Genomic DNA, 24,872 nt, shown 5'->3' with positions numbered 1-24,872 from the left:
ATTAGGCCTGGTTCACAGTCGGCGTTCCAATTCATCCCAAAGGTGTTCGATGGGGTTGAGGTCAGGGCCCTGTGCAGGCCAGTCAAGTTCTTCCACACTGATCTCAACCAACCATTTCTGTAGGGACCTCGCTTGGTGCACAGGGGCATTGTTATATAGGGGGGCATCTATATAGATATAGATGCTGAAACAGGAACGGTCCTTCCCCAAACTGTTGCCACAAAGTTGGAAGCACAGAATCGTCTAGAATGTCATTGTGTGCTGTAGCGTTAAGATTTCCCTTCACTGTAACTAAGGGGTGTAGTCCAAACCATGAAAAACAGCCCCAGACCATTATTCCTCCTCCACCAATCTTTACAGTTGGCACTATGCATTGGGGCAGGTAGCGTTCTCCTGGCATCCACCAAACCCAGATTTGTACATCAGACTTTATATGGTGAAGCATGATTAATCACTCCAGAGAACGAGTTTCCACTGCTCCAGAGTCAAATGGTGGCGAGCTTTACACCACTCTAGCCAGTTCTTGGTATTGTTCATGGTGATCTTAGGCTTGTGTGCGTGCGCCTGCTCGGCCATGGAAACCCAACGAACAGTTCTTGTTCTGATGTTGCTTCCAGAGCAGTATGGAACTCGGTAGTGAGTGTTACATCCGAGAACAGACCATTTTTACACGCTTCTGCACTCTGCGATCCCATTCTGTGAGCTTGTGTGGCCTACCACTTTGTGGCTGAGCCGTTGTTGCTCTTAGACATTTCCTCTTCACAATAACAGCATGTACATTTGACCAGGGCAGCTTTAGTAGGGCAGGCATTTTACAAACTGACTTGTTGGAAAAGTGGCATCCTATGACGGTGCCACGTTGAAAGTCACTGAGCTYTTCWGTAAGGTCATTCTACTGCCAATGTTTGTCGATGGAGATTGCATGGCTGTGCCCTCGATTTTATACACCTGTCAGCAACGGGTGTGGCTGAAATAGTCAAATCCACTAATTTGAAGGGGTGTCCACATAGTTTTGTATATATAGTTTACATTCTGTATTAAGAAAAACCCACACACATCTGCCATCTGAGTTACACACAGAGTTGGATACAAACAGCAGCCAGCGAGTGAATGTGTGTGTGTGTTTATAATAGAGTGAGGTGAGATGGACTCTACAGTGTGTTCTTTAGTGTATTAGTAACAGTGAGAGGTGAGATGGTGTGACAGGGAGAGACCCTTTCACTCAACCATATTACTTTATCCACTCTCACACTGAAAATCAGATTACACACACACACACACACACACACACACACACAAATGCACATAAGACACACACACACACAAAAAAATCACAGAAACTCATGCAAGCACACTCCTGACTCGTTAGCTGAGTGTGCCTCTGCCTGAGGATAGTCTACTGTGCACTTCACACCCTCCATTTAATCCTGGACTGAGTCCAACTATACCACTTACACAGGAGAGCTCCCAGAGGTAGCTGCAGTGTGTGTGTGTGTGTCTGTGTGCGACTTGACCCCACTAGGAAAGGTAATCCATTCAGTTCTATCTGAGGCACGCAGGAACATGGAGGAAGAGGGAGAAGAGGAGGAGTGGAAGAGAGGGATACATGTAGAGGAGTGGAAGAGAGGGATACATGTAGAGGGGGGGAAGAGAGGGATACATGTAGAGGGGGGGAAGTTGAGTGATAGAAATTGGAAAAGGAGGAGAAAAAGAGTATACAAATTGAAATATTGCTAAGGAGGATGTAGGGAGGAACTAGGGAGGGAGAGACAGATGGACAGAGAACATCTCCTGGCTCTATATGTCAACTGATCGTCGATCAGGAGGAAAGCCAGTCTATTTTTGCTATTTTGTGATTGATTACTGCATTATTATGTTTAGAGCTTGCAAGAAAGGCATTTCACTTTGCTTGTGCACATGACAGCTTGAAATGGGGGGGACTACATCAATAAACTACTTTGACTTCTAAACGGTTAATCAGATATGTATGAAAATACCCCCCCCCCCCCAAAAAAGGTGACATTGTGTACTGTCACCTCGTATGAAACATTTGATCTGAAATCCAAAATGCTGGAGTATAGAGCCAAATGTAACATTTTAGCTTTACTTTCCAAATACACACGTAGAGGAGGAAATGTATGCTTGAGATGGAGGAGCAGAAAACACACTCCTCAGACTTCCGGCAAGGTGCCCACAAGGGGTTGCTATAGTAACCAGCATGGGGAGCTGGCACGTGCAGTAGTGCAAAGTGTGTGTGTGTGTGTGCAGGTAAAGTAGTAGCTGATAATGACTAATAGTAAAGCTGAGAGACGAATAAAGAAAGGGGAGGGGAGGAGGTCAAAAAAGAATTAGAGACAGAACAAAGTGGAATAGAACAAACAGTGAAGGAGTCAATGAATGAGAAAAAAGACAGGAGGAAAAAGAAAGATGGAGAGAATTGAGAGAAAGATACTCATTTCTGTCTCCCTGAACACCATGTGTGAGGAACAGGTGGGGTATTCAACTGACAGCTCTTCCTAGGATTACACCACCACAGGGGCTAGACACACACACACACACACACACACACACACACACACACACACACACACACAGAGAGAGAGAGAGAGAGAGAGTGAGAGCTAGAGAGAGCGAGAGAGCAAGCGAGAGAGAGACAATGTGGTGTTGACCAAAGACAGTCGCGTTGACTCAGAGAATTAGTCATACTGTGTGACTCAGTGATAGCGGTATAGAACTCCTCACATCAACCCACACTCAGAACACCTACAGAGGGGCTCACAGACAGGCTATGATTTGAAGACATGTATCTTTCCCTTTCAAGACAATCCAATACGTATCGATATAGATACTTGGGCTCCGATATGTACAGGAACAATACGCTTTAGAATTAAACGATTTGGTGTGATTTGGTTTGATTAGAGGAACGAATCAATGCGTTTCGGTTTGATGTGATGCACTAACATTTGTTGCATAAACACATTCATTTTCCATTCTAAATTAAAATCTGCTGCTGAAGGAGCTGAAGAGCTGGACCTCTGAGCTGAATCTGAGCTGACTTCTATGTGTGTGTGTGTTTGTAAATGTGTACAGTATGTCTATATTGTATGTAAGCACCAGAGGGAGACTGGACATCTACCGCCCTACTATCAGATTAGGGGGAGGAATGTGTACTTTTTGTCCCCCAATTTTTGATCTGAAATCACCACAACCCACTAATTAACTTGTCATTTTTGTAGATTAAAAGTGTTGTAAAAATTAGCTATGACATAGCCAATGAATGTTTAGCACAACTTTGGATTTCACCCCCATATAAAAATGGTTTTGAACATGAAAGTGATTGCTGTTTTCGCTGTGAAATKATCAACATTACCCTACCATATACACTGAATGTTTAAATAACCACACAGCAAGTTGGCCAGTGTTGATTTTTCAATGTAACATTTCTGTGTTGATTCAGGTGTTAAATTAACGCCGTAATCACTGGTGGAACAGAACCCCTGTGTTGGTGTTAACAACCAGTGTTAAACCCAAACCATGCCCATCATTATCACATTTCCCAGAATGCTCTATTGCAGGTTGATTTTTAGAATTGTTTGTTTCATTATATTATATGTTATATGTTTTTTCATGAACATTGATTCATTTATTAATCTTATGCTACTCAAATATAAGTAATATACACTTTTCTAAACTAATCCAATTTGTTACTTGGATTTATTTATTGCACCCGTTATTGAAATGGTTTAAATGCTTTATGTAGTTTCATAGTCTACCCAACCCAACAGTCAGTCTGAATGCAAGTTGCTGGTGACAATAATTTTTTTACAATGTTGAATATTCCCACTCTGGCTGGATTCCAATAGGAATTACACATCACTTTGCAAGCCAGTATATTGTGACTTGCAGGCCTGATGTTTCCTGTAAACTGTGAGTTTCAGGCCACTGTAATAAGATACAACTAGTGATGTTAAGTTTTACAGCAGCTAACTTTGAAGCAGTGTGCTGATGCGTGTATCACTTTAACAGAAGTACATCATCAGTGAYGTCAGAAGCTTAGCTTGATCACTTGCTTTTTCAAACCGTGTGTTGCTAAATGCGAGATCTCACTGATTTTGCTGTGGTTCCGGTGCTTTCTTTGATTAAGCTGCTTTCAAACACCAACCTCTACTGGATACCATGCTTATAAATATAATTAGGATTTTATACATGTAATTGCACCTGACCAATAGTTTAGCAAGCAGAGTAGGGAAATATGGAACATTCAGTGATGTGAGGGTATAAGGTGGAATCCCGTTGAAAGCACACCATTTTCTTAATGTGAAACCACACTTTCTGCACTGTTGTTCAAATAAGTTGTTTTATTTACACTGAACAAAACTATAAATGCAATAATGTAAAGTGTTGGTCCCATGTTTCATGAGCTGAAATAAAAGATCCCAGAAATGTTCCACACGCAAAAAAAGCTTATTTCTTTCAAATTTTGGGTACATATTTGCTTACATCCCTCTTAGTGAGCATTTATCCTTTCCTTCTCCATTACACAGGTGCACCTTGTGCTGGGGACAATAAAAGGCCATTCTAAAATGTGGATTTTTTCACACAATATAATGCCACAGATATCTCAAGTTTTGAGTGAGCATGCAATTGGCATGCTGACTGCAGGAATGTCCACCAGAATTGCTGCCAGAGAATTTAATGTTAATTTCTCTACCATTAGCTGTCGTTTTAGAGAATTTGGCATTACGTCCAACCAGCCTCACAACCGCAGACGACATGTATGGCATCATGTGGGCGAGCGGTTTGCTGATGTCAAGATTAGGAACAGAGTGCCCCGTGGTGGCTGTGTGGTTATGGTATGAACAGGCATAAGCTACAGACAATGAACACAATTGGATTTTATTGAAGGCAATTTGAATGAACAGAGATACCATGACGAGATCCTGAGGCCCATTGTTGTGCCATTTATCTTCCGYCATCAACTGTTTCAGCATGATAATGCACTACCCCATGTCACAGGGCCTGCAGTTTGTCTATGGTCGGCACACTCACCAGAAATGTCACCCATTGAGCAAGTTCGAGATGCTCTGGATTGAAGTGTACGACAGCGTGTTCCAGTTCCTGCCAATATCCAACAACTTCACACAGCCATCGAAGAGGAGTGGGACAACATTCCACAGGCCACAATCAACAGCCTGATCAACTCTATGTGAAGGAGATATGTCTTGCTGCATGAGGCAAATGGTGGTCACAGCAGATACTGACTGGTTTTCTGATCCACGGCCCTACATATTTTTTTAAGGTATCTGTGACCAACAGTTGCATATCTATATTGCCAGTCATGTGAAATCCATAGATTTGGGCCTAATGAATTGATTTCAATTAACTGATTTCCTTATATCAACTGTAACTCAGTAAAATCTTTGAAATTGGTGCATGTTGCATTTATATTTTTCATCAGTATAGTATAAGCTTCTTTCTTAAATAATGGCATATATTCTGTTTTTGATAGCAAACTTGAATGTGAAAAAGGGAAGCATGATGTAAGATGCAAACCTGGTAATCCAACTGATTGTAGTCTATTAAAGCAAACAACTTACTGCTGGCCATGAAGCTTTGATAAAAATCAGTGGAGAAAAAAATCCTCTCCGTTAATCACGTTACTATTTATTGCTGACCAGCAGATGTCACTAATGTGCATTGTGAACAGATAATGAAGCTCAGTGTAATGAACCTATTTTCAACACAATTGGCTGGAAAGCTTCAAAGTTCAGAAAGCTTTGTTTCCTGAATCACTRGGTAAAGCTAGGCACTCAAAATAAGGCCTTATGAAATACCTATTGTGTTGAAGAATTACATTTTAATGATGACATATTCACTGGGGATCTCACTTGGTGAAGGACACAGAACTGAAAATAGATGAAAGCAAAAAGGGATGAATGTTTCTGTCCCTAACAAATACAGTCACAGATAATTTAACACTGAAAAGTGTGTGGACACGTATAGACACTGGGCCGGGTTTAAATGTAACACTCTCAGTGTTAATTTAACACTGGAGAATTTGCTGTGTACCAAAGCTATTGCTGATGGTGAACCTGAACAATCAAAATAAAATCCAATGTAGAGCTAAGCCCTGATTAGCGGGCTAGGCTATTGCCAGATGAGAGTTGTGTCTCCGGTAGTATGCTTACTTTTTTCCAGGTAAAACACAATTTTCAGAAGCGCATTTGATAACAATAACCTTGCAAATTACATTGKTTGTCCCTCAACTAATATAGCATAATATTGTGCAAGCCATTTTACAAGCATTTGAATGCTGAAGTTGGATGCAGATGTGCAAGATCAGGAATAGGCCGACATCTCCTTGGTTAGTGTGCAAAGCTGCGCAGTTTAACTAGGCTACTGATTTTGCCTGGGGTTGCTCAGCATGCATCAGTTGTCTCAAAAGATGAGATGTATTTTCGGAAGGTAAAAAGAAAGTAAAATGCTAACAGTTTAATCGGTTTCTGACCGATGCGTGCTACATTTGGATCGGCTCGGGGTCCCGTGGTCCCATCCACTCATATCTTAAACATTTGATCAGGGGACTGATGGGAATCAGAGAATGTTACATCCCTAGAAGATAGTAGCAGGGCTTTGGACGCAGCTGTGATGGTGATTCGGACAGCCTGCTTTAGTAATAAGGTATAAAGTTGAGTTTTGTGAAAAGTGTGTTTGTCACTCCAGGCTGATCGTAGAGGTWTAGAGTAAAAGGGTGTCTGTTTTGTGGCCAAGAACTAAAACACCTGATTCACTAACAAAGGTATGTGTGTGTGTGTGCAGTTTATAACGCGGTTTCTGGAGGAATGYTTTAAGCTTCAGAGGACATACCTAATCCACAACAGGAACTTCCATATATGGGCTAGTTCTTCTGCACTGGAATGCAGCCTTAGAGCAGGAACTCCATAAATGGGCTCAGACTTTCATATTGGAATGAGGATGGAGCAAGAACTTCGTACATGGGCACGGACATTCATATTGGAACGCAGCCCCTGGAGCAGGTACTCCATATGTGGGCCCAGACATCCGCATTGGAAAGCAGACGATAGGCAAGGAACTCCACATATGGACATTGAACCGTGACCATGCCAAGTTGCTCACCTGCATCTAATCTTTATTAGCCACAAGCCCGCCTCACTTACCTGAATCCAATTGCTTCATCAACCACCCTCAAAGTATTTAAACAGCATCCATCTTCACGCCTTTGTACTTCTGGCTGACAAACAGGCAGTAGTTGAGAAGCTATTAAACTGCCACAGCAAGTCACCCACTAGACATGCTGCACAATGGCGGGCCAGGTCAACTTTGGTTTACGACTGGGAGCTTGCCTATCCAACAACTGCACCCTCCAGGCTTCCTTCACAATGGTGGGCTTATGGCCGGGGTTTGCCCTGCCAGAAGACTCAACGCAGACACAGTTGACAACTGGGGTCTGACCCTGCTGGAATGGGGGAGGGGGCAGGATCAGCCCCCAGTTGTGCCCCGACTACCATCCATGCCAGAACCCTTATACCAAACTCTATCAACTACTGCCCCTTCTGACATGTTTGTCAGATGGCAAGAAGCCAAACTCGTGAATGTGTTCCCTACCTTTGGCTCCCCGTAGGACGAAGCCGAATCCTTCGTTTTCCTTCTTCTGCAGCATAGCATTCTTCTCCTCTATGATGTAATCACTGGAGAGCAGAGAGGAGAGGGACAGCAGGTAAGAGTCCCGCAACATACTCACTGAGAGAAGAGACAGGAGGGAATGAAGGAGAGAGCAGAGAGCCAGGGATGGTAGAGAAAAGGATGGGAGAAGATGGAGATGGACAACGAGAAATAGGGGAGGAGGGGGTGGCGACGAGGGCGCAGTAAAATCTTAAAAATTGTTGCATGTTGTGTTTATTTTTGTAAAATGTATAAAATTCTCATTACTAATGAGTGTTGTCACGTGTGTGTGTGTGTGTGTGTGTGTGTGTGTCAATTCACACCACACAATTCAATGTTCAAACACAACATCATGTATTCCCAGTGACATTCTAGCACTCTGTTACCACACAGTAAAAGCACCATCATGTCCCAATCTCAGCAACACCAATATTCTGTTGACTGACCGTCAGATCCCACTGCTGACACCAGACAGCCCATACAGTTAGTGAATTGAACACTAGACACACTGGCATGGGAGACCTGGAGTTCAGTCGTGTGTTAGCTGTTAGCCACGCCAACTGCCCAGCCACTTACCCCGGGTAGACAGAGCCCCTGCTGACGGGGCATGGAGACCCCTGAAAAACCCTCCTGTGTCAGGGAGCAGAGGTTTCAGAGATACAATTTAACTAGAGGACTTGCTTAATATACAGTGTGCAAAGCTGTCATCAAGGTAAAGGGAGGCTACTTTGAAGAATCTAAAATATTTTTTGATTTAACACTTTTTTGGTTACTACATGATTCCATATTTGTTATTTCATAGTTTTGATATCTTCACTATTATTATACAATGTAGAACATAGTAAAAAATAAATAAAAACACTTGAATGAGCAGGTGTGTCCATACTTTTGACTGGTACTGTATTGTGTGTGTGTATATGTGTGTGTGTATATATACAGTGGGGAGAACAAGTATTTGATACACTGCCGATTTTGCAGGTTTTCCTACTTACAAAGCATGTAGAGGTCTGTAATCCAGAAAATCACAATGTATGATTTTTAAGTAATTAATTTGCATTTTATTGCATGACATAAGTATTTGATCACCTACCAACCAGTAAGAATTCCAGACCTATTAGTTTTTCTTTAATAAGCCCTCCTGTTCTCCACTCATTACCTGTATTAACTGCACCTGTTTGAACTCGTTACCTGCTATAAAAGACACCTGTTCCACACACTCAATCAAACAGACTCCAACCTCTCCACAATGGCCAAGACCAGAGAGGTGTAAGGACATCAGGGCTAAAATTGAAGACCTGCACAAGGCTGGGATGGGCTACAGGACAATAGGCAAGCAGCTTGGTGAGAGCAACAACTGTTGCGCAATTATTAGAAAATGGAAGAAGTTCAAAATGACGGTCAATCAGCCTCGGTCTGGGACTCCATGCAAGATCTCACCTCGGGGGCATCAATGATCATGAGGAAGGTGAGGGATCAGCCCAGAACTACCCGGCAGGACCTGGTCAATGACCTGAAGAGAGCTGGGCCACAGTCTCAAAGAAAACCATTAGTAACACACTACGCCGTCATGGATTAAAATCCTGCAGCGCACGCAAGGTCCCCCTGCTCAAGCCAGCGCATGTCCAGGCCCGTCTGAAGTTTGCCAATGACCATCTGGATGATCCAGAGAAGGAATGGAGAAGGTCATGCGGTCTGATGAGACAAAAATAGAGGTTTTTGGTCTAAAATGCACTCGCAGTGTTTGGAGGAAGAAGAAGGATGAGTACAACCCCAAGAACACCCTCCCAACCGTGAAGCATGAGGTGGAAATATCATTCTTTGGGGATGCTTTTCTGCAAAGGGGACAGGGCGACTGCACCGTATTGAGGGAGGATGGATGGGGCCATGTATCGCGAGATCTTGGCCAACAACCTCCTTCCCCAGTAAGAGCATTGAAGATGGGTCGTGGCTGGGTCTTCCAGCATGACAACGACCCGAAACACACAGCCAGGGCAACTAAGGAGTGGCTCCGTAAGAAGCATCTCAAGGTCCTGGAGTGGCCTAGCCAGTCTCCAGACCTGAACCCAATGGAAAATCTTTGGGAGGAGCTGAAAGTCCGTATTGCCCAGCGACAGCCCCGAAACCTGAAGGATCTGGAGAAGGTCTGTATGGAGGAGTGGGCCAAAATCCCTGCTGCAGTGTGTGCAAACCTGGTCAAGAACTACAGGAAACGTATGATCTCTGTAATTGCAAACAAAGGTTTCTGTAACAAATATTAAGTTCTGCTTTTCTGATGTATCAGATACTTATGTCATGCAATAAAATGCAAATGAATTACTTCAAAATCATACAATGTGATTTTCTGGATTTTTGTTACCTATCTACCTATCTTTCCGAGTTGGTCCTGCCGTACATACCTACACGTACGCTACGGTCACAAGACGCAGGCCCCTAATTGTCCCTAGAATTTCTAAGCAAACAACTGGAGGCAGGGCTTTCTCCTATAGATCTCAATTTAAATGGAATGGTCTGCCTACCCATGTGAGAGACGCAGACTCGGTCTCAACCTTTAAGTCTTTACTGAAGACTCATCTCTTCAGGAGGTCATATGATTGAGTGTAGTCTGGCCCAGGAGTGTGAAGGTGAACGGAAAGGCTCTGGAGCAACGAACCGCCCTTGCTGTCTCTGCCTGGCCGGTTCCCTCTCTCCACTGGGATTCTCTGCCTCTAACCCATTACAGGGGCTGAGTCACTGGCTACTGGTGCTCTTTCATGCCATCCCTAGAGGGGTGCGTCACTTGAGTGGATTGAGTCACGGACGTGATCTTCCTGTCTGGATTGGCCCCCCTTGGTTTGTGCCGTGGCGGAGATCTTTGTGGCTATACTCGGCCTTGTCTCAGGATGGTAAGTTGGTGGTTGAAGATTTCCCTCTAGTGGTGTGGGGGCTGTACCTTTGGCAAAGTGGGTGTTATATCCTTCCTGTTTGGCCCTGTCCGGGGTATCATTGGATGGGGCCACAGTGTCTCCTGACCCCTCCTGTCTCAGCCTCCAGTATTTATGCTGCAGTAGTTAATGTGTCGGGGGGCTAGGGTCAGTTTGTTATATCTGGAGGACTCTCCTGTCTTATCCAGTGTCCTGTTGTGATTTAAGTATGCTCTCTCTAATTCTCTCCTCCTCTCTCTCTTTCTTTCTCTCTCTCGGAGGACCTGAGCCCTAGGACCATGCGTCAGGACTACCTGGCATGATGACTCCTTGCTGTCCCAGTCCACCTGGCCTTACTGCTGCTCCAGTTTCAACTGTTCTGCTCGCTATGGAACCCTGACCTGTCACCGGACGTGCTAAAAAAGCCAACTGACATTTACTCCTGAGTGCGTGACTTGCTGCACCTCGTTAACTACTGTGATTATTTTATTTGACCATGCTGGTCATTTATGAACATTTGAACATCTTGGCCATGTTCTGTTATAATCTCCACCCGGCACAGCCAGAAGAGGACTGGCCACCCCTCATAGCCTGGTTCCTCTCTAGGTTTCTTCCGGTTTTGGCCTTTCTAAGTTTTTCCCTAGCCACCGTGCTTCTACACCTGCATTGCTTGCTGTTTGGGTTTTAGGCTGGGTTTCTGTACAGCACTTTGAATATCAGCTGATGTACGAAGGGCTATATAAATAACATTTGATTTGATTTGTAGATTCCGTCTCTCACAAGTTGAAGTGTACCTATGATAAAAAATTACAGACCTCTACATGCTTTGTAAGTAGGAAAACCTGCAAAATCGGCAGTGTATCAAATACTTGTTCTCCCCACTGTATATATATATATGGGGTTTACAAATACAGTTCATCATCTTTCTCTCCTCCCCCTCCTCTTAGCCTACATCCTGTATATCCAACCAGCTCTAAACTTTTCCCCTCCATAGCTACAGAATAGCTTTGTTTCCGTTCAACCAATCACGCTCTGAATCTCGCTAATGTTGCATTCACAATTCTATTCAATGAACTCCTGTTTAGATACAGTACTACTCAGATATTTAAACAAAATATTCCATACATTCATATTCAGATTAGCATCCAATGTAGCACAATCATGTTCCATAATGTAATTACAGTCTGACGTATAATAATGTTCCATAAACCTTCAAAGTAGCCATTCACAGTGGCATGCTAAAGACTTCCATTCAAGAGCTTTGACATTCTATCCTATTCAGAGCCACCTCTGCTGCTTTAGCTCTCACACACTCTTCATGATTCACTCTGTACCCATTGTACGTAGTGAGTCATGTTGGGGCGGTCTGCTAATTGTAGTGGGTCTAGGCAGGGTGTCGGGTAAGGTGGAGGTGATATGATCCTTAACTAGCTGGTGAAAAACTGCTCTCTCTCTCTTTCTCTCGTAGGCACTCTCTCTTTTCATCTGTCTCCCCCTCCTCTCTGGAAAGCTGAGGGGAAACAACACTCTGATACCAAGCACCTCTCTCCCGACAAGCTGACTCTGACATTCAGAGTGAATTTACATCAGAACACAGTCCTATAGCAGATAGTGTTCTCCTGTCCTCTCTCCCAGCCTGCACATCTGATTTACCTGAGAGTGAGCACTCACACTCTCCTTTATTACTGATTGATGTCACAGGCAGTACAATTCAGAGAGAGGGGGACAAAGGACGAGAGGGAGAGAGAGACACTCACCCACACACGCATACACAAAGGGAATGTTTCAATAATCCAAGTTTTATATGAGGCCTGGGTTGAGAGTGGGACTCATGCAGGCAGAATGCACTGACACTGTCTCACCACTAGATGACAGCAGCATCACATCACATAGTGGGTGTGTGTGTGTGTTTGTTTTTGTGTCTGTGCATGTATGTGTCTTACCTGTATGAGGAGAGGTTATCATAGGATCCCACAGTGTAGTGTCTGAACAGTCTCTTAGTGCGGTCCTCTCTTGTCTCTGTAAAACAAAGCAATACACTGTCAGTGTGTGTGTGTGTGGTCTCGCTTGGGCCCTGTCACTGCTTGAGTGCATTTATAATAACCACCTCCCCCCCGCCACACACACACATACTGCTACCCCGCTGAAAGGACAATCTGCTGACTGGAGACCCTGTCAGGGCCACTAGAGTTCGTAATTGTGTGTGCTGTGTGTGTGTGTGTGTGTGTGTGTGTTGTGTGTGGTGTGTGTGTGTGTGTGTGTGGTGTGTGTGTGTGTGTGTGTGTGTGTGTGTGTTGTGTTGTGTGTGTGTGTGTGTGTGTGTGGTGTGGTGTGTGTGTGTGTTGTGTCAGACTATCTTATGAGTTAATTAACATTTAGTTTCTTGACATTCCCTCCACCCTGTCTGTCAGTCTGGTCTGTCTGAGTCAGTGACAGCTGCCAGCTTTGTGGCAAACAAACCCTCTCGTCTTCACTCCAAGCTCCATCACCTCCACTCCTCTCAATCACTTCTCTCTATCCCCCTCTTGACCCTTTATCCACCCATATCCCCATTACCCATCTTGTCATTCTCTTCCTGATTCCAGTCTACACCCCTCCATCATTCTCTATCCCCCTTTCAAACCTTCTCTCCTTCACTCTGCATCAATCTTTCTCCTCCTATCCCCTCTCTCTATCCCCCTTCTCCACCAACTCTCATCTCCTCTATCTCCCACCCCACTCTCTATCCCCCATCCTCCTCCCTCCTTCACTCTTATCTCTCGTTCCACTCGCCATCTGTCTATCCCTCGGCCTATACACGCCCACTGACTCTAGCGGCTCGAAGAGTGAGAAGAGGCCGAGCTCTCGTATCACCCTCTCTCACCAGCGTACTGCAAGAACTCTATTATCTGGCCAGTGAGAGATCGTGCCGGTCATTCCACACTGAAAGTTGGGAGCTGGGAGAGAGGGGGAATAGATAAGGTGGAAGTGGAGAAGAGGCGGGGTAGAAAGTTGGGAGTGGAGTGCAGAGGCGGTGCATCTCATGCCCACTGTTCATATCCACGCTGTCCGCGCCGCTCAGTGGTGCAGTCAGAGACACTCCCCCTTGCTAGGCACTAATGGGGCCACGGGGATAGACGCCTGGCCCGAGAAAGTGAGAGTGAAACTGTTGGCTCTGTGCCACGTCTAGGAGGAGCGAGTGTCTGACCTGTGGTCGGTAGGTGGTTACTTTGATGTTGTCTTGCCGATCCTTTTGGTTTAGTGTGTTCACACTTTGTCATGTTCTCAGCTGTTGGCATCCGTTTGTCGTGTTGCGGTGCCATAAGTTGGCGTCCCCGGTAAGTATCTGTAGCTTTTATTCGGCAATAAAACAACGTCGGTGAGCAGGCGGGAGATGGGGGGTTGCTAGGTTTGATAAGAGAAGAGGGGAGTGTTGCCGATGTTGTCTCTCTCCAGCAGTACAACTGGTACATCCCTCTAGTAAGCTCACGCGAGCTCATATTATTCCTACCTCTCTCTATCGCTCCGACGTTTCTATTCGCCTATGATGACTGTCGCGATGCGTTGTTCTATGTGGTTCACCTCGTCTCCATCTGCCCACTTTGACTATTATTCTGCCTTCCTCTGTGGGTCGATTGTCCTAGCGCAGTGGTGGTCTTGCAGGCTCCCACTTTCTATCCCTCCTCTGGTGGAGTAGTGGCTTATATAGCGGGCCAGTTGCTCTCAGGGCTTTATGTAGCACTGATCGACTGAGGGTCGTGCGCCGTTCTGTGAGCTCTTAACGCACTTTCGTCTCTGGGGTAGCTGGTTTTAGGTGTGACTTGGAGGTTACCTTCTTCTGTTGTGGTTGCGCCCCGTCAATTCTTAGGGTTTCTTCGCGCACTCCCTACTTTCTGTCGATCAGTTGTGCCGGCTTGTGGATTGTGACAAATCTGTACATTGGAGATCTTCCCAGCTCTGGTCCATTTCCGTCGGTGAGCAAGGGCCGCCTCGACTTTTGGTTGCGGATGGCGCGTGAGTGTCGCGCAGCTTTTCTATCGGTGTCGCCTCGTGTGTGTGATGTGGTTGTGCCACGTCCGGTTCTATCTGATTCTTGGAGCTTTCCCCGGACGCAATAGTGTCTGGGGTTCATCGTGGGTAGATACTTAGGTAATTGGCATGCTCTAGGTATTCATGGGCCCACACGTCTCTCATTCTCTTGTGTTCTTCCTATTTTCGCTATGCTCCTTATTCGCTGCAGTCGTACCATCGTCGCACGCTTGCTTAGATCTCTCGCGTCGTGTTCTCAGCGTCGTCTGTCGTCTAGCTCTCCAAATGCATGCTTGGTTGTGCTAGCTCTTGTGCTCCAGGCTCCCATATATCTCTATTTCCGTGCCCTTCATCGCACTTCGACACGGTCGTCTATAGGTCTCTCGTCCTGCTGCACTGTCACGCATCTAATCTATGCTCTATGTTATAGGTGACGACGGATCGTTTGCTCTTGTTCGCGACCCCAAAAGCTGGCCGCCTATCTCTTCATCACCCGTGAGCTCAGATCCTCAGACCACCAAGCATCTCCACTGGACTCTCCGATACTACGGCGTCTTGATCGGGAATTGCTACTAACGCAACTCTCTTAAATAAATCTCTCAATTCTTCTCAAACTCGACATTCTCTTACTCGCACTCTCTCACTCACCACTCTCTACCCCCCCTACCTCCCTCCCACTCCCACCTCAAGTCCTATCACCCCTCTCCTCCACTCTCCTCATATATCCCTCTCCCTCCACTCACCACTCTCTATCCCATCCTCTCTCACCACCCCATCCTCTACTCCCCCTCTCTCCACTCCCACTCTCTATCCCCCTCTCTCCACTCCCACTCTCTATCCCCCTCTGTAACCACTCAGACAGTCAGCCAGTCAGTCAGAGAAGCTGCTGGAACTTGATTGGCTGTAACACACAGGAGTTAAGAAGCAGAGGACTAGGCTGAGCAGGGATAGGATGAGATGCCTATACTAACAGACAGACAGTCGATAGGGGAGACAGGCGTCTACTAGAACCTTCCACCCTCTGCCCTAAGGTCATACAGTGACAGTGTGATGTGGGTTAACGGGAGAAGTTAGGTTGTAGTGGTTGAGGGTGGGGGAGAAGGTCAAAGATGAGTCAGAACTTATTATACAGGGCTGGGTACTGGACGGCAGCAGTGGTGGAAAAAGTACTCAATTGTCATACTTGAGTAAATGTAAAGATACCTGAATAGAAAATGACTCAAGTGAAAGTCACCCAGTAAAATACTATCTTAGTAAAAAGTCTCATGTAAAAGTAAATGCTATACATCTAATTCCTTATATTAAGGACAGACAGAGCCATACTCCAACACTCCGACATCATTTACAAATGCAATATTTGTGTTTATTGATTCTGCCAGATCAGAGGCAGAAGGGAGGACAACTCGTTATATTGATAGGTGTGTGAATTGTACCACATTGCTGTCCTGCCTGAGCATTCTAAACGTAACTAGTACTTTTGGGTGTCAGGGAAAATGTATGGTAGTAAAAAGCACAAATTTTCTTTAGGAATGTAGTGGAATAAAAGTAGTCAAAAATATAAATATTAAAGTACGGAAGTTTGTGAGGGTCTTAGGGGCCAAGCTGAATTTCTTTAGCCTCCTGAGTCTTCTTTACCACACTATCAGTGTGGATGGACTATTTCAGGATGTCAGTGATATGCACGCTTTGGAACTTGAAGCTTTTCACCCTCTCCACTGCACCCTCTTCGATGTGGATGGGGGCATGCTGTCTCTGCAGTCTCCAGAAGTCCACGATCAGCTCCTTAGTTTTGTTGACGATGAGGGAGAGATTATTTTCCTGACACCATTCCGCCAGGACCCTTACCTCCCTCCTGTAGGCTGTCTCGTCATTGTTGGTAATCAGGCCTACTACTGTTGTGTCATCTGCAAACTTGATGATTGAGTTGGAGGCGTGCRTAGCCACACAGTCATGGTTGAACAGGGAGTACATGAGGGGGCTGAGCACGCACCCTTGTGGGACCCCTGTGTTGAGGATCAGCGTAGCAGAGGTGTTGCCTACATTCACCACCTGGGGTCGGCCCGTCAGGAAGTCCAGGACCCAGGGAGGGGTTCAGATCCAGGGCTTAGTGATGAGCTTGGAGGGCACTATGGTGTTGAAGGCTGAGCTGTAGTCAATGAACAGCATTCTTACATAGGTATTCCTCTTGTTCTGATGGGATAGGGCAGTGTGATTGTGTAATCCGTGGATCTATTGGCGTGGTATCCAAATTGTAGTGTGTCTACGTTGTTGGGTAAGGTGGAGGTGATATGTTCCTTAACCCATAAGAGTCTAAGCCCTGTCTAAGCCGAGGGGTTTAAACATTCAAGAATTTTAATAACAGATTCACTACATGGAACAGCAAATAATCCCCCCCMAAAAATTCTAAAGGAAGCTTGTCTGTCCTATATATGAGAGATATATGAAAGATAAGGAAATATTTAGTTATAATATATATATTTTTTACATGTATTTAACCCGTTAATGTTGGCACTAAAGAGTCTTCATTTATACAGTACCAGTCAAAAGTTTTGCACACACCTACTCATTCAAGGGTTTTTCTTTATTTTTACTATTTTCTACATTGTAGGATAATAGTGAAGACATCAAAACAACGAAATAACACATATGGAATGAGTAGGTGTGTGCAAAACTTTGGACTGGTACAAATACAGATGAAGACTCATGTAGTAACAAAAAAATTGTTAAACAAATCAAAATATATTTCACATTCTTCAAAGCAGCCACCTTTTGCCTTGATGACGGCTTTGCACACTCTTGGCATTCTCTCAACCAGCGTCATGAGGTAGTCACCTGGAATGCATTTCAATTAACAGGTGTGTCTTGTTAATTTGTGGAATTTCTTTCCTTCTTAATGCATTTGAGCCATTCAGTTGTGTTGTGACAAGGTAGGGGTGGTATACAGAAGATAGCCCTATTTGATAAAAGACCAAGTTCATATTATAGCAAGAACAGCTCAAATAAGCAAAGAGAAAGGAGAGTTCATCATTACTTTAAGACATGAAGGTCAGTCAATATGGAACATTTCAAAAACTTTGAAAGTTTCTTCAAGTGCTGTTGCAAAAACCATCAAGAGCTATGATGAAACTAGCTTTCATGAGGACCGCCACAGGAAAGGAAGAACCAGAGTTACCTTTGCTGCAGAGGATAAGTTCATTAGAGTTACCAGCCTCAGAAATTGCAGCCCAAATAAATGCTTCACAGCGTTCAAGTAAAATACAAATCTCAACATCAACTGTTCAGAGGAGACTGCATGAATCAGGCCTTCATAGTCAAATTGCTGCAAGGAAACCACTACTAAAGGATACCAATAAGAAGACACTTGCTTGGGCCAAGAAACCCAAGCAATGGACATTAGGCCAGTGGAAATTTGTCCTTTGGTCTGATGAGTCCAAATTTGACCGCAGTGTCTTTGTGAGGTGAACGGTAGGTGAACGGATGATCTCCGAATGTGTAGTTCCCACCATGAAGTATGGAGGAGGAGGTGTGATGGTGTGGGGGTGCTTTGCTGGTGACACTATCTGTGATTTACTTAGCATTCAAGGTACACTTAACCACCATGGCTACCATAGCATTTTTAGCGATACAACATCCCATCTGGTTTGCGCTTAGTAGGACTATAATATGAAGTTGGTCCCCCATTTGCTGCTATAACAGCCTCCACTCTTCTGGGAAGGCTTTCCACTAGATGTTGGAACATGCTTCCATTCAGCCAAGAGCATTAGTGAGGTCGGGCACTGATTTTTAGCAATTAGGCCTGTCTCACAGTCAGCGTTTCAATTAATCCCATAGGTGTTCGATGGGGTTGAGTTCAGGGCTTTGTGCAGGCCAGTGAAGTTCTTCCACACAGATCTCGAGAAACAATTTCTGTATGGACCTCGCTTTATGCACATGGGCATTATCATGCTGAAACAGGAAAGGGCCTTTCCCAAACTGTTGCCACAAATTTGGATGCACAGAATCATCTAGAATGTCATTGTATGCTGTAACGTTAATATTTCCCTTCACTGTAACTAAGGGGCCTAGCCCAAAGCATGAAAAACAGCCCCAGACCGTTATTGTTCCTCCACTAAACTTTACAGTTTGCACTATGCATTGGGGCAGGTAGCGTTCTCCTGGCATTCGCTAAAACAGATTAGCTTGAGCCATGGCATTGTTCAGAGAGATTGGCACACTGACAGCAAAGGTGGGTATAAATACAGGTCATCTGGGTTCATTAAGAAGTGGCTTTACAAAGAGATTGCGTCAAGAGGGATTTGGATGGAAGGTGGTTCTGTTCAGACTTAAGATTGTGCATCTGTTGCTGGCAAGCAGAAACAGACAACATAATACATACACACATTATTAAAATTCAGTTTTCTGTGAAAGCTAAGCCAATAACTGCAAAAGACAGGAAATTCAAATGAGCTCCTCAACTTGAACTGTATTCTAAATAACACGTACTGTGGAATGTGTGTGTGGTGTGTGGTGTGTGTGTGTGTGTGGTGTGTGTGTGTGTGTGTGTGTGTGTGTGTGTGTGTGTGTGTGTGTGTGTGTGTGTGTGTGTGTGTGTTGGACCCACGTAGCTCTGCTCTCTCTAGGCAGGATGCAAAAGCTGTTCTGTCCTTGTTTGAAGGGCGCAAGCCGCTTCACCTCCATTAACACACAACGACGTGTACCCCTCACACACCCACCCTCCACACCTCTTTACATCTCAGTTTCTGTGTTTCTCTGTTAGCCAGATATTTTCTGCTTCCTCACTCTCCAGTTGTAAGCCAGTAACATGGCCAGCTGGCTGAATCACCTTGCTGACCTCCAGCTCACACAACAAGCCAGCTAAACTGCACCTGCTTGAACACACTCGCCTCTGGCACCACCTGACCTCACACAGCACACACAGCACACACAACACACACAACACACACACACACAACACAACACACACAACACACCACACACACCACACACACACACACACACAACACACACACACACACAACACACACACACACCACACACACACCACACAACACACACACAACACACACACACAGCACACACAACAGACACACACACACCACACAACACCACACACACACACACACAACACAGTTCGAGGACATCGCCAACACCACCCGACACCGGCTTACCCCAGGCCCAGATCAATCCACCCTACCCCACCCACTACTGTAGGTCCCCTAAGAAGTTGGGATAGTTACCTCAGTAAGATCCCTACCAAAGGGGATGATACACTCAGTAGGATCCCTTACCAAAGGGGATGATACACTCAGTAGGATCCCTTACCAAAGGGGATGATACACTCAGTATTTATAAGCAGAATAGATATGGTCATGTACACGCGGATCATAGATCAGTATGAACCCAAACCTCTCCTCTCGTTTCCTCTCTATCTGCTACAGACAGCCTCCAAAGAGACACACTGTAATGAGAACATGACACAATCACCCTTAATTTTCTGGCTTTCTTTTTGTCTCACATGCTCCTGTCTTTAATGTGTTTTAGACACAGTGGCCTCACTTAAGACTGACCCATTTCCTTACAGAGGAGAGCGAGAGAAAAAAGAGAGAGAAAAGAGAGCGCGCTTATCCTTACAGAAAGAAACACACTCTGTACCTTTAGTCTTTAGAATTGACTTTAGAATCAGAATAATTTAGGTTGTAATAGGATAAAGTTAGAGACGGTCAGAGAGGGGAGGGGTAAGGGAAGGGACACGGGACAAAAGATAAAGTACAAAGAGAATGTACAAAAGGAAAGAACAAAAGCAGGATCTGTATTATTTTAAACATGTACAGTTTTAGCCTTTTTACAGTTACTATGACAACAGATAGACCATGTGAACCCCAGGTGTTTTTCTATCCGTCACTGCAAATTATTGTGTGAAAAGTAAAAACTTGGAAAAGTGTGGTTAGTAAGTTCAGGAGTTCAGGAGGAGAGAATAGGAGGAGGGAGATATGCAAAGAGAGGGAAAGGGAGAGAACGGGAAGAACAAATAAAAAAATTACAATGAACAAAAAATCTCCAAAACGACTGTGGCGGCTTATGGTAGAGAAATTACCTTTAATTTATCTGGGAACAGCTCTGGTGGACATTCCTACAGTCAACATTCTTGAGACATCTGTGTCATTGTGTTGTGTGACAAAATTGCACATTTTAGAGTGGCTTTTTTCTGTCCCCAGGACAAGGTGCACCTATGATTATTGTGCATATGAAACATTTCTGGGATCTTTTATTTCAGCTCATGAAACATGTGACCAACACTTTACATGTTGAATTTATATTTTTGTTCAGTGTAAATAACAGATGAAGAAATGGAAAATAAAGTGCAGGAGATCGATAGAGTGAGATAGAAGTTATGGGAGAGATGGAGGAGGGTTGAACACTGTGAGATGACAGTTATTTCACAGCTGAAAACAGAGTGAAAAATAAGTCTGCATTCAGACAGTCAAGGTAGTCAGATCATTTGACTCTACACCAAGACTGACTGTCATTTCACAGAGAGAGCGAGTGAGAGCGAGAGAGAGAGCATTTGAGAAAAAGTAGAGAGAGTTCAGTCAGTCGGTCAGTCAGTCTAAACCCAGMAAGCCTTTTTATATTTCAACAGCCAGGGTGATGAGGTGCTCTGATCAATGCAGAGACTCAGGCTGACAAAGATAGTACCAGTACAGTAAGGTTTCTTAATATAACACAACTGGGAGAGATAGTTCTAATAACATCAGTTAAAATCCAACACAGTTCATTACTACTACCATAGGTAAAGGAGGATAGGGCAACATTGAACCTATTATTTACAGTAGGCCTGTAGTTTAMTTTTATAGATCTTGCAGTCCCAAAAATGAAAACTCCACCCACCCTGTATGGTCAAGCTAGCTAATTCAAGCACACCGGAGGTATTTGGAAGTATTTCATGTAAATATTTGACGCTGGTCTGGTTAAGAGCTGTACATATCCCACTTACCCTGATAACGGCCATGACGCATAGAGTAGGGCTGTTCCGCCTTGACCAAGGCTACTATCCCATCTATTCTACTGCAGAGAACTGGCAGGTCTGACACTAATACAGGGCAACAATCCATCCCCCTGCTCCTACTGCCTATCCATGACTCTACACTCTACTACCCACACTGCTCCCTGCCGTCCATCACTAACTCCTGTACTCCTATCACCACTGTTCCCTCTGCCCTGCTAGCTCCTCCCACTGTCCACCAACCAAAGCAATAGTACATCATAAACGGTCAGCCCAATCTATCTACATACTGTATATGGCCCAGTACTCTAACCAAATGAATCTATAGCTACATCTACTTCACTAGAGCTCTAACCAATCGCATCCAAATCACTAGAGCTCTAACCAATCGCATTCCACTTCACTAGAGCTCTAACCAATCGTATCCACTTCACTAGAGCTCTAACCAATCGCATTCCACTTCACTAGAGCTCTAACCAATCGCATCCACTCAACTATACCTCTAGCCAATCACATTTGATGTACTATAGTCGTAAACAATCCGGTCAACTAGGTGGAATGGTAATGCTACAGTAATGCACATCAACTGTTAGACAGTGCCATGTATTCTGCTCTAACTACAGAGCCCTGGACCAATGTCCCTAACACCCCCTGATGCTGCCGGAGGGCAGGTCACATCCAGCTGTCACTTCTTCAAATCCACATTCCTGTTGTCCCAAAAGCGTTTCATGGATGCTGTCAAGGAAAATGATACAGAAGCAATTCCACTTGGATTCCTTATGAATACCTGTCTCTATTTTCTCAATGTGTATCTGAGTCCATCTCTCCTATCTTTTAGGTGTCTGTCCTTCTTTTCTTCTCTCTCTAGTCATGTGGCCAGCTATTTCCCTCTCTGTATTGCTCCCTCACATATACCTCTCCCTTTCTCTCTCCTCAAGTCGTCAAGCTCTCAGTGCTGAGTGTGTGTGTGTGTGTGTGTGTGTGTGTGTGTGTGTGTGTGTGGTGTGTGTGTGTGTGGTTGTGTTGTGTGTTGTGTGTGTGTGTGTGTGTGTGTGTGTGTGTTGTGTGTTGGTGTGTGTGTGTGTGTGTGTGTGTGGGTGTGCTGTCTGTTGTGTGTGTCTAAGGCAACGCCTAAAAATACCTTGGTTCTCTCTGAGGAGGCCTTGAATAATTCAGTCAGATTCAGACAACAACTACTGTACAACATGTACATCTACCACATTCAGTAGCCCAATAGCCATTAAGTCACTGTAAACATAGCACACGCTGCACACAGCACATGCACGCACACACACACATACAAGGGTTGTACTGGGGCTGGGGGGAGAGTATGATTAGTCATGCCCCTGTGCGAGGCCTATCTCAGCCACTTAACCTGCTCTGCTGTTAGAGGACAAACCTGTGTGGTGTGTTTGTGTGTGTGGTGTGCCATGTGTGTCAACTTGGCAGATGTGCCAAACACAATGTAGGCAATCTCAGTGGGTTTACAGGTGCGCGCAACACACACACAACACATATATTCAGACAGCATGAGTTGTGTCGTCTGTAGTGTGTGGAACCATGACAGTAGGAATTGGAATTGGCTTTTGTCATCCAGTTTAGTCACCCAGTGTGTGATGTGTGTGTGGTGTGGTGTGTGTGTGTGTGTGTGTGTGTTGTTTGTGTGTGTGTGTGTGTGTTGTGTGTGTGTGTGTGTGTGTGTGGTGTGTGTGTGTGTGTGTGTGTGTGTGTGTGTGTGTGGTGTGTGTGTGTGTGTGTGTGTCACCCTATGTGCTCCTTGTCAAAAGTGATTTGTCTTTGCTCCACATTGGGGCCTGATAGAGCTTTGATTCATTGTCCATATAGCACAACCATCTATCTGATATTCTATGGATCTGCTTCTCTCTCTCTCTCCTCTGTGTGTGTGCTTGTTTGTGTGTAAATACTGTATGTCTTGGCTCTGCACACTTGACTGATTTCTGATGGAATACAGAGACAGTGGCCATCACTCAGCTGACACACACACACACCACAACACACACACACACACAGCACACACACACAACACACACGACACACACACACACACACACACACCACACACACACACACACACACACACACACACACACAACACACACACCACACCACACACACACAAACCTGTGTACATGCTCACACACAGGCACACACACCCATATAGGAAACAAGCCAATCCCTTCAGGTGTCTGAAGGCTAAAGGGAGGGTGACCTCAACTGAATTACCAGTCAATAATACTGACTCAGCTAAAACACTAATGCTAAAGACATGTCCTCCTGCTAGTGGTCCCTCCTTCCCCTCCTCTCGCCTCTCTTCTCTCCTCTCTCCTCTCTCCTCTCTCCTCTCTCTCTCTCCCTCTCTCCTCTTCCTTCTCCTCTCTCTTCTCTCTCTCTCCTCTCATCTCCTCCTCTCTCCTCTTCCTCTCTCCCTTCTCCCTCTCTCTCTCTAATAAATGGATTAGTTGACTATGCTAATATCTCTGCTGACGCTGCTGGCTTTCAGGTAACACTGTTCAGAGAGAGAGGGAGAGAGAGAGAAAGTGAGTGTGTGTGTGTGTGCGTGCATGCATGTGTGTTTGGTGGTTTTAGAATTAGCATATTGCCTCCATGAGACACTGTCTGTATCTTACTTCTTCTTCTTGTCCTCTCTTTGCACTGTCTCTCATCATATCATAATTTCCTCCAACAGGCCGTTTCTGTTAGAGGCGTGCTAACCTGGACTGATTAACTTCTTGCAACTATAGGGGGTGCTGTTCTGCATTAGCATATTTGTGTCTCCAAATTAAACTGCCTCGTGCTAAATTCTTGATCGTACAATATGCATATTATTGTTATTATTGGATAGAAAACACCTTCTAGTTCTATAGAAGTTGAAATTTTGTCTCTGAGTGGTACAGAACAATTTCTACAGCACTTTTCATGACAGGGTTCAGATTTCAGAAATTTTTACCTCTGATCTGGGGTCTGTTTATAAGGCCACAGTGAATGCTATGAAGAAACCGACACTGCTACGTCTTCCTCTGGGTGTCTGTACGTCATCACGTTTTCAATGAAATCGATGGGACGTTCACAGCCATTATAAATGACAAAAATGTACAGAGACCCCCTTTCTCAACGTGCGCTCAAGCGTGAAGGCCATCGGACTGCCTCGTTCCCAAATCGTTTTCTAACCACAATTTTCCCGGTCATGTTTTCAGTCGTTATAGTTGTTAAAACATCAAATAATGTAGGTGGAATTGTGAAACACGTTTTTATAGCAT

At 44.7% G+C, this 24,872-nt stretch overlaps 1 protein-coding gene and 1 long non-coding RNA gene across 2 annotated transcripts in view; one reads left to right on the top strand and one right to left on the bottom strand.

The window, feature by feature from the left end:
* Positions 1-24,872, top strand: part of LOC139023062 (uncharacterized) — an 870,035-nt gene that overhangs the window by 13,646 nt on the left and 831,517 nt on the right. The gene's annotated exons all lie outside the window — the stretch shown is intronic.
* Positions 1-24,872, bottom strand: part of LOC111953103 (SH3 and multiple ankyrin repeat domains protein 3-like) — an 87,715-nt gene that overhangs the window by 22,431 nt on the left and 40,412 nt on the right. Inside the window, exons 3-4 of the mRNA XM_070435237.1 lie at positions 12,527-12,602; positions 7,627-7,709 (exon numbers count right to left, since the gene is read on the bottom strand). Coding sequence (XP_070291338.1) covers positions 7,627-7,709; positions 12,527-12,602 — 159 coding nt within the window. The remainder of the gene's footprint in view (positions 1-7,626; positions 7,710-12,526; positions 12,603-24,872) is intronic.

This window comes from Salvelinus sp. IW2-2015, linkage group LG26 (genome assembly GCF_002910315.2).
Source record: "Salvelinus sp. IW2-2015 linkage group LG26, ASM291031v2, whole genome shotgun sequence".
Lineage (NCBI taxonomy): Eukaryota > Metazoa > Chordata > Actinopteri > Salmoniformes > Salmonidae > Salvelinus > Salvelinus sp. IW2-2015.
Note: the sequence above shows the minus strand (reverse complement) of the source record. Positions and strands in the feature narration are given on the sequence as shown.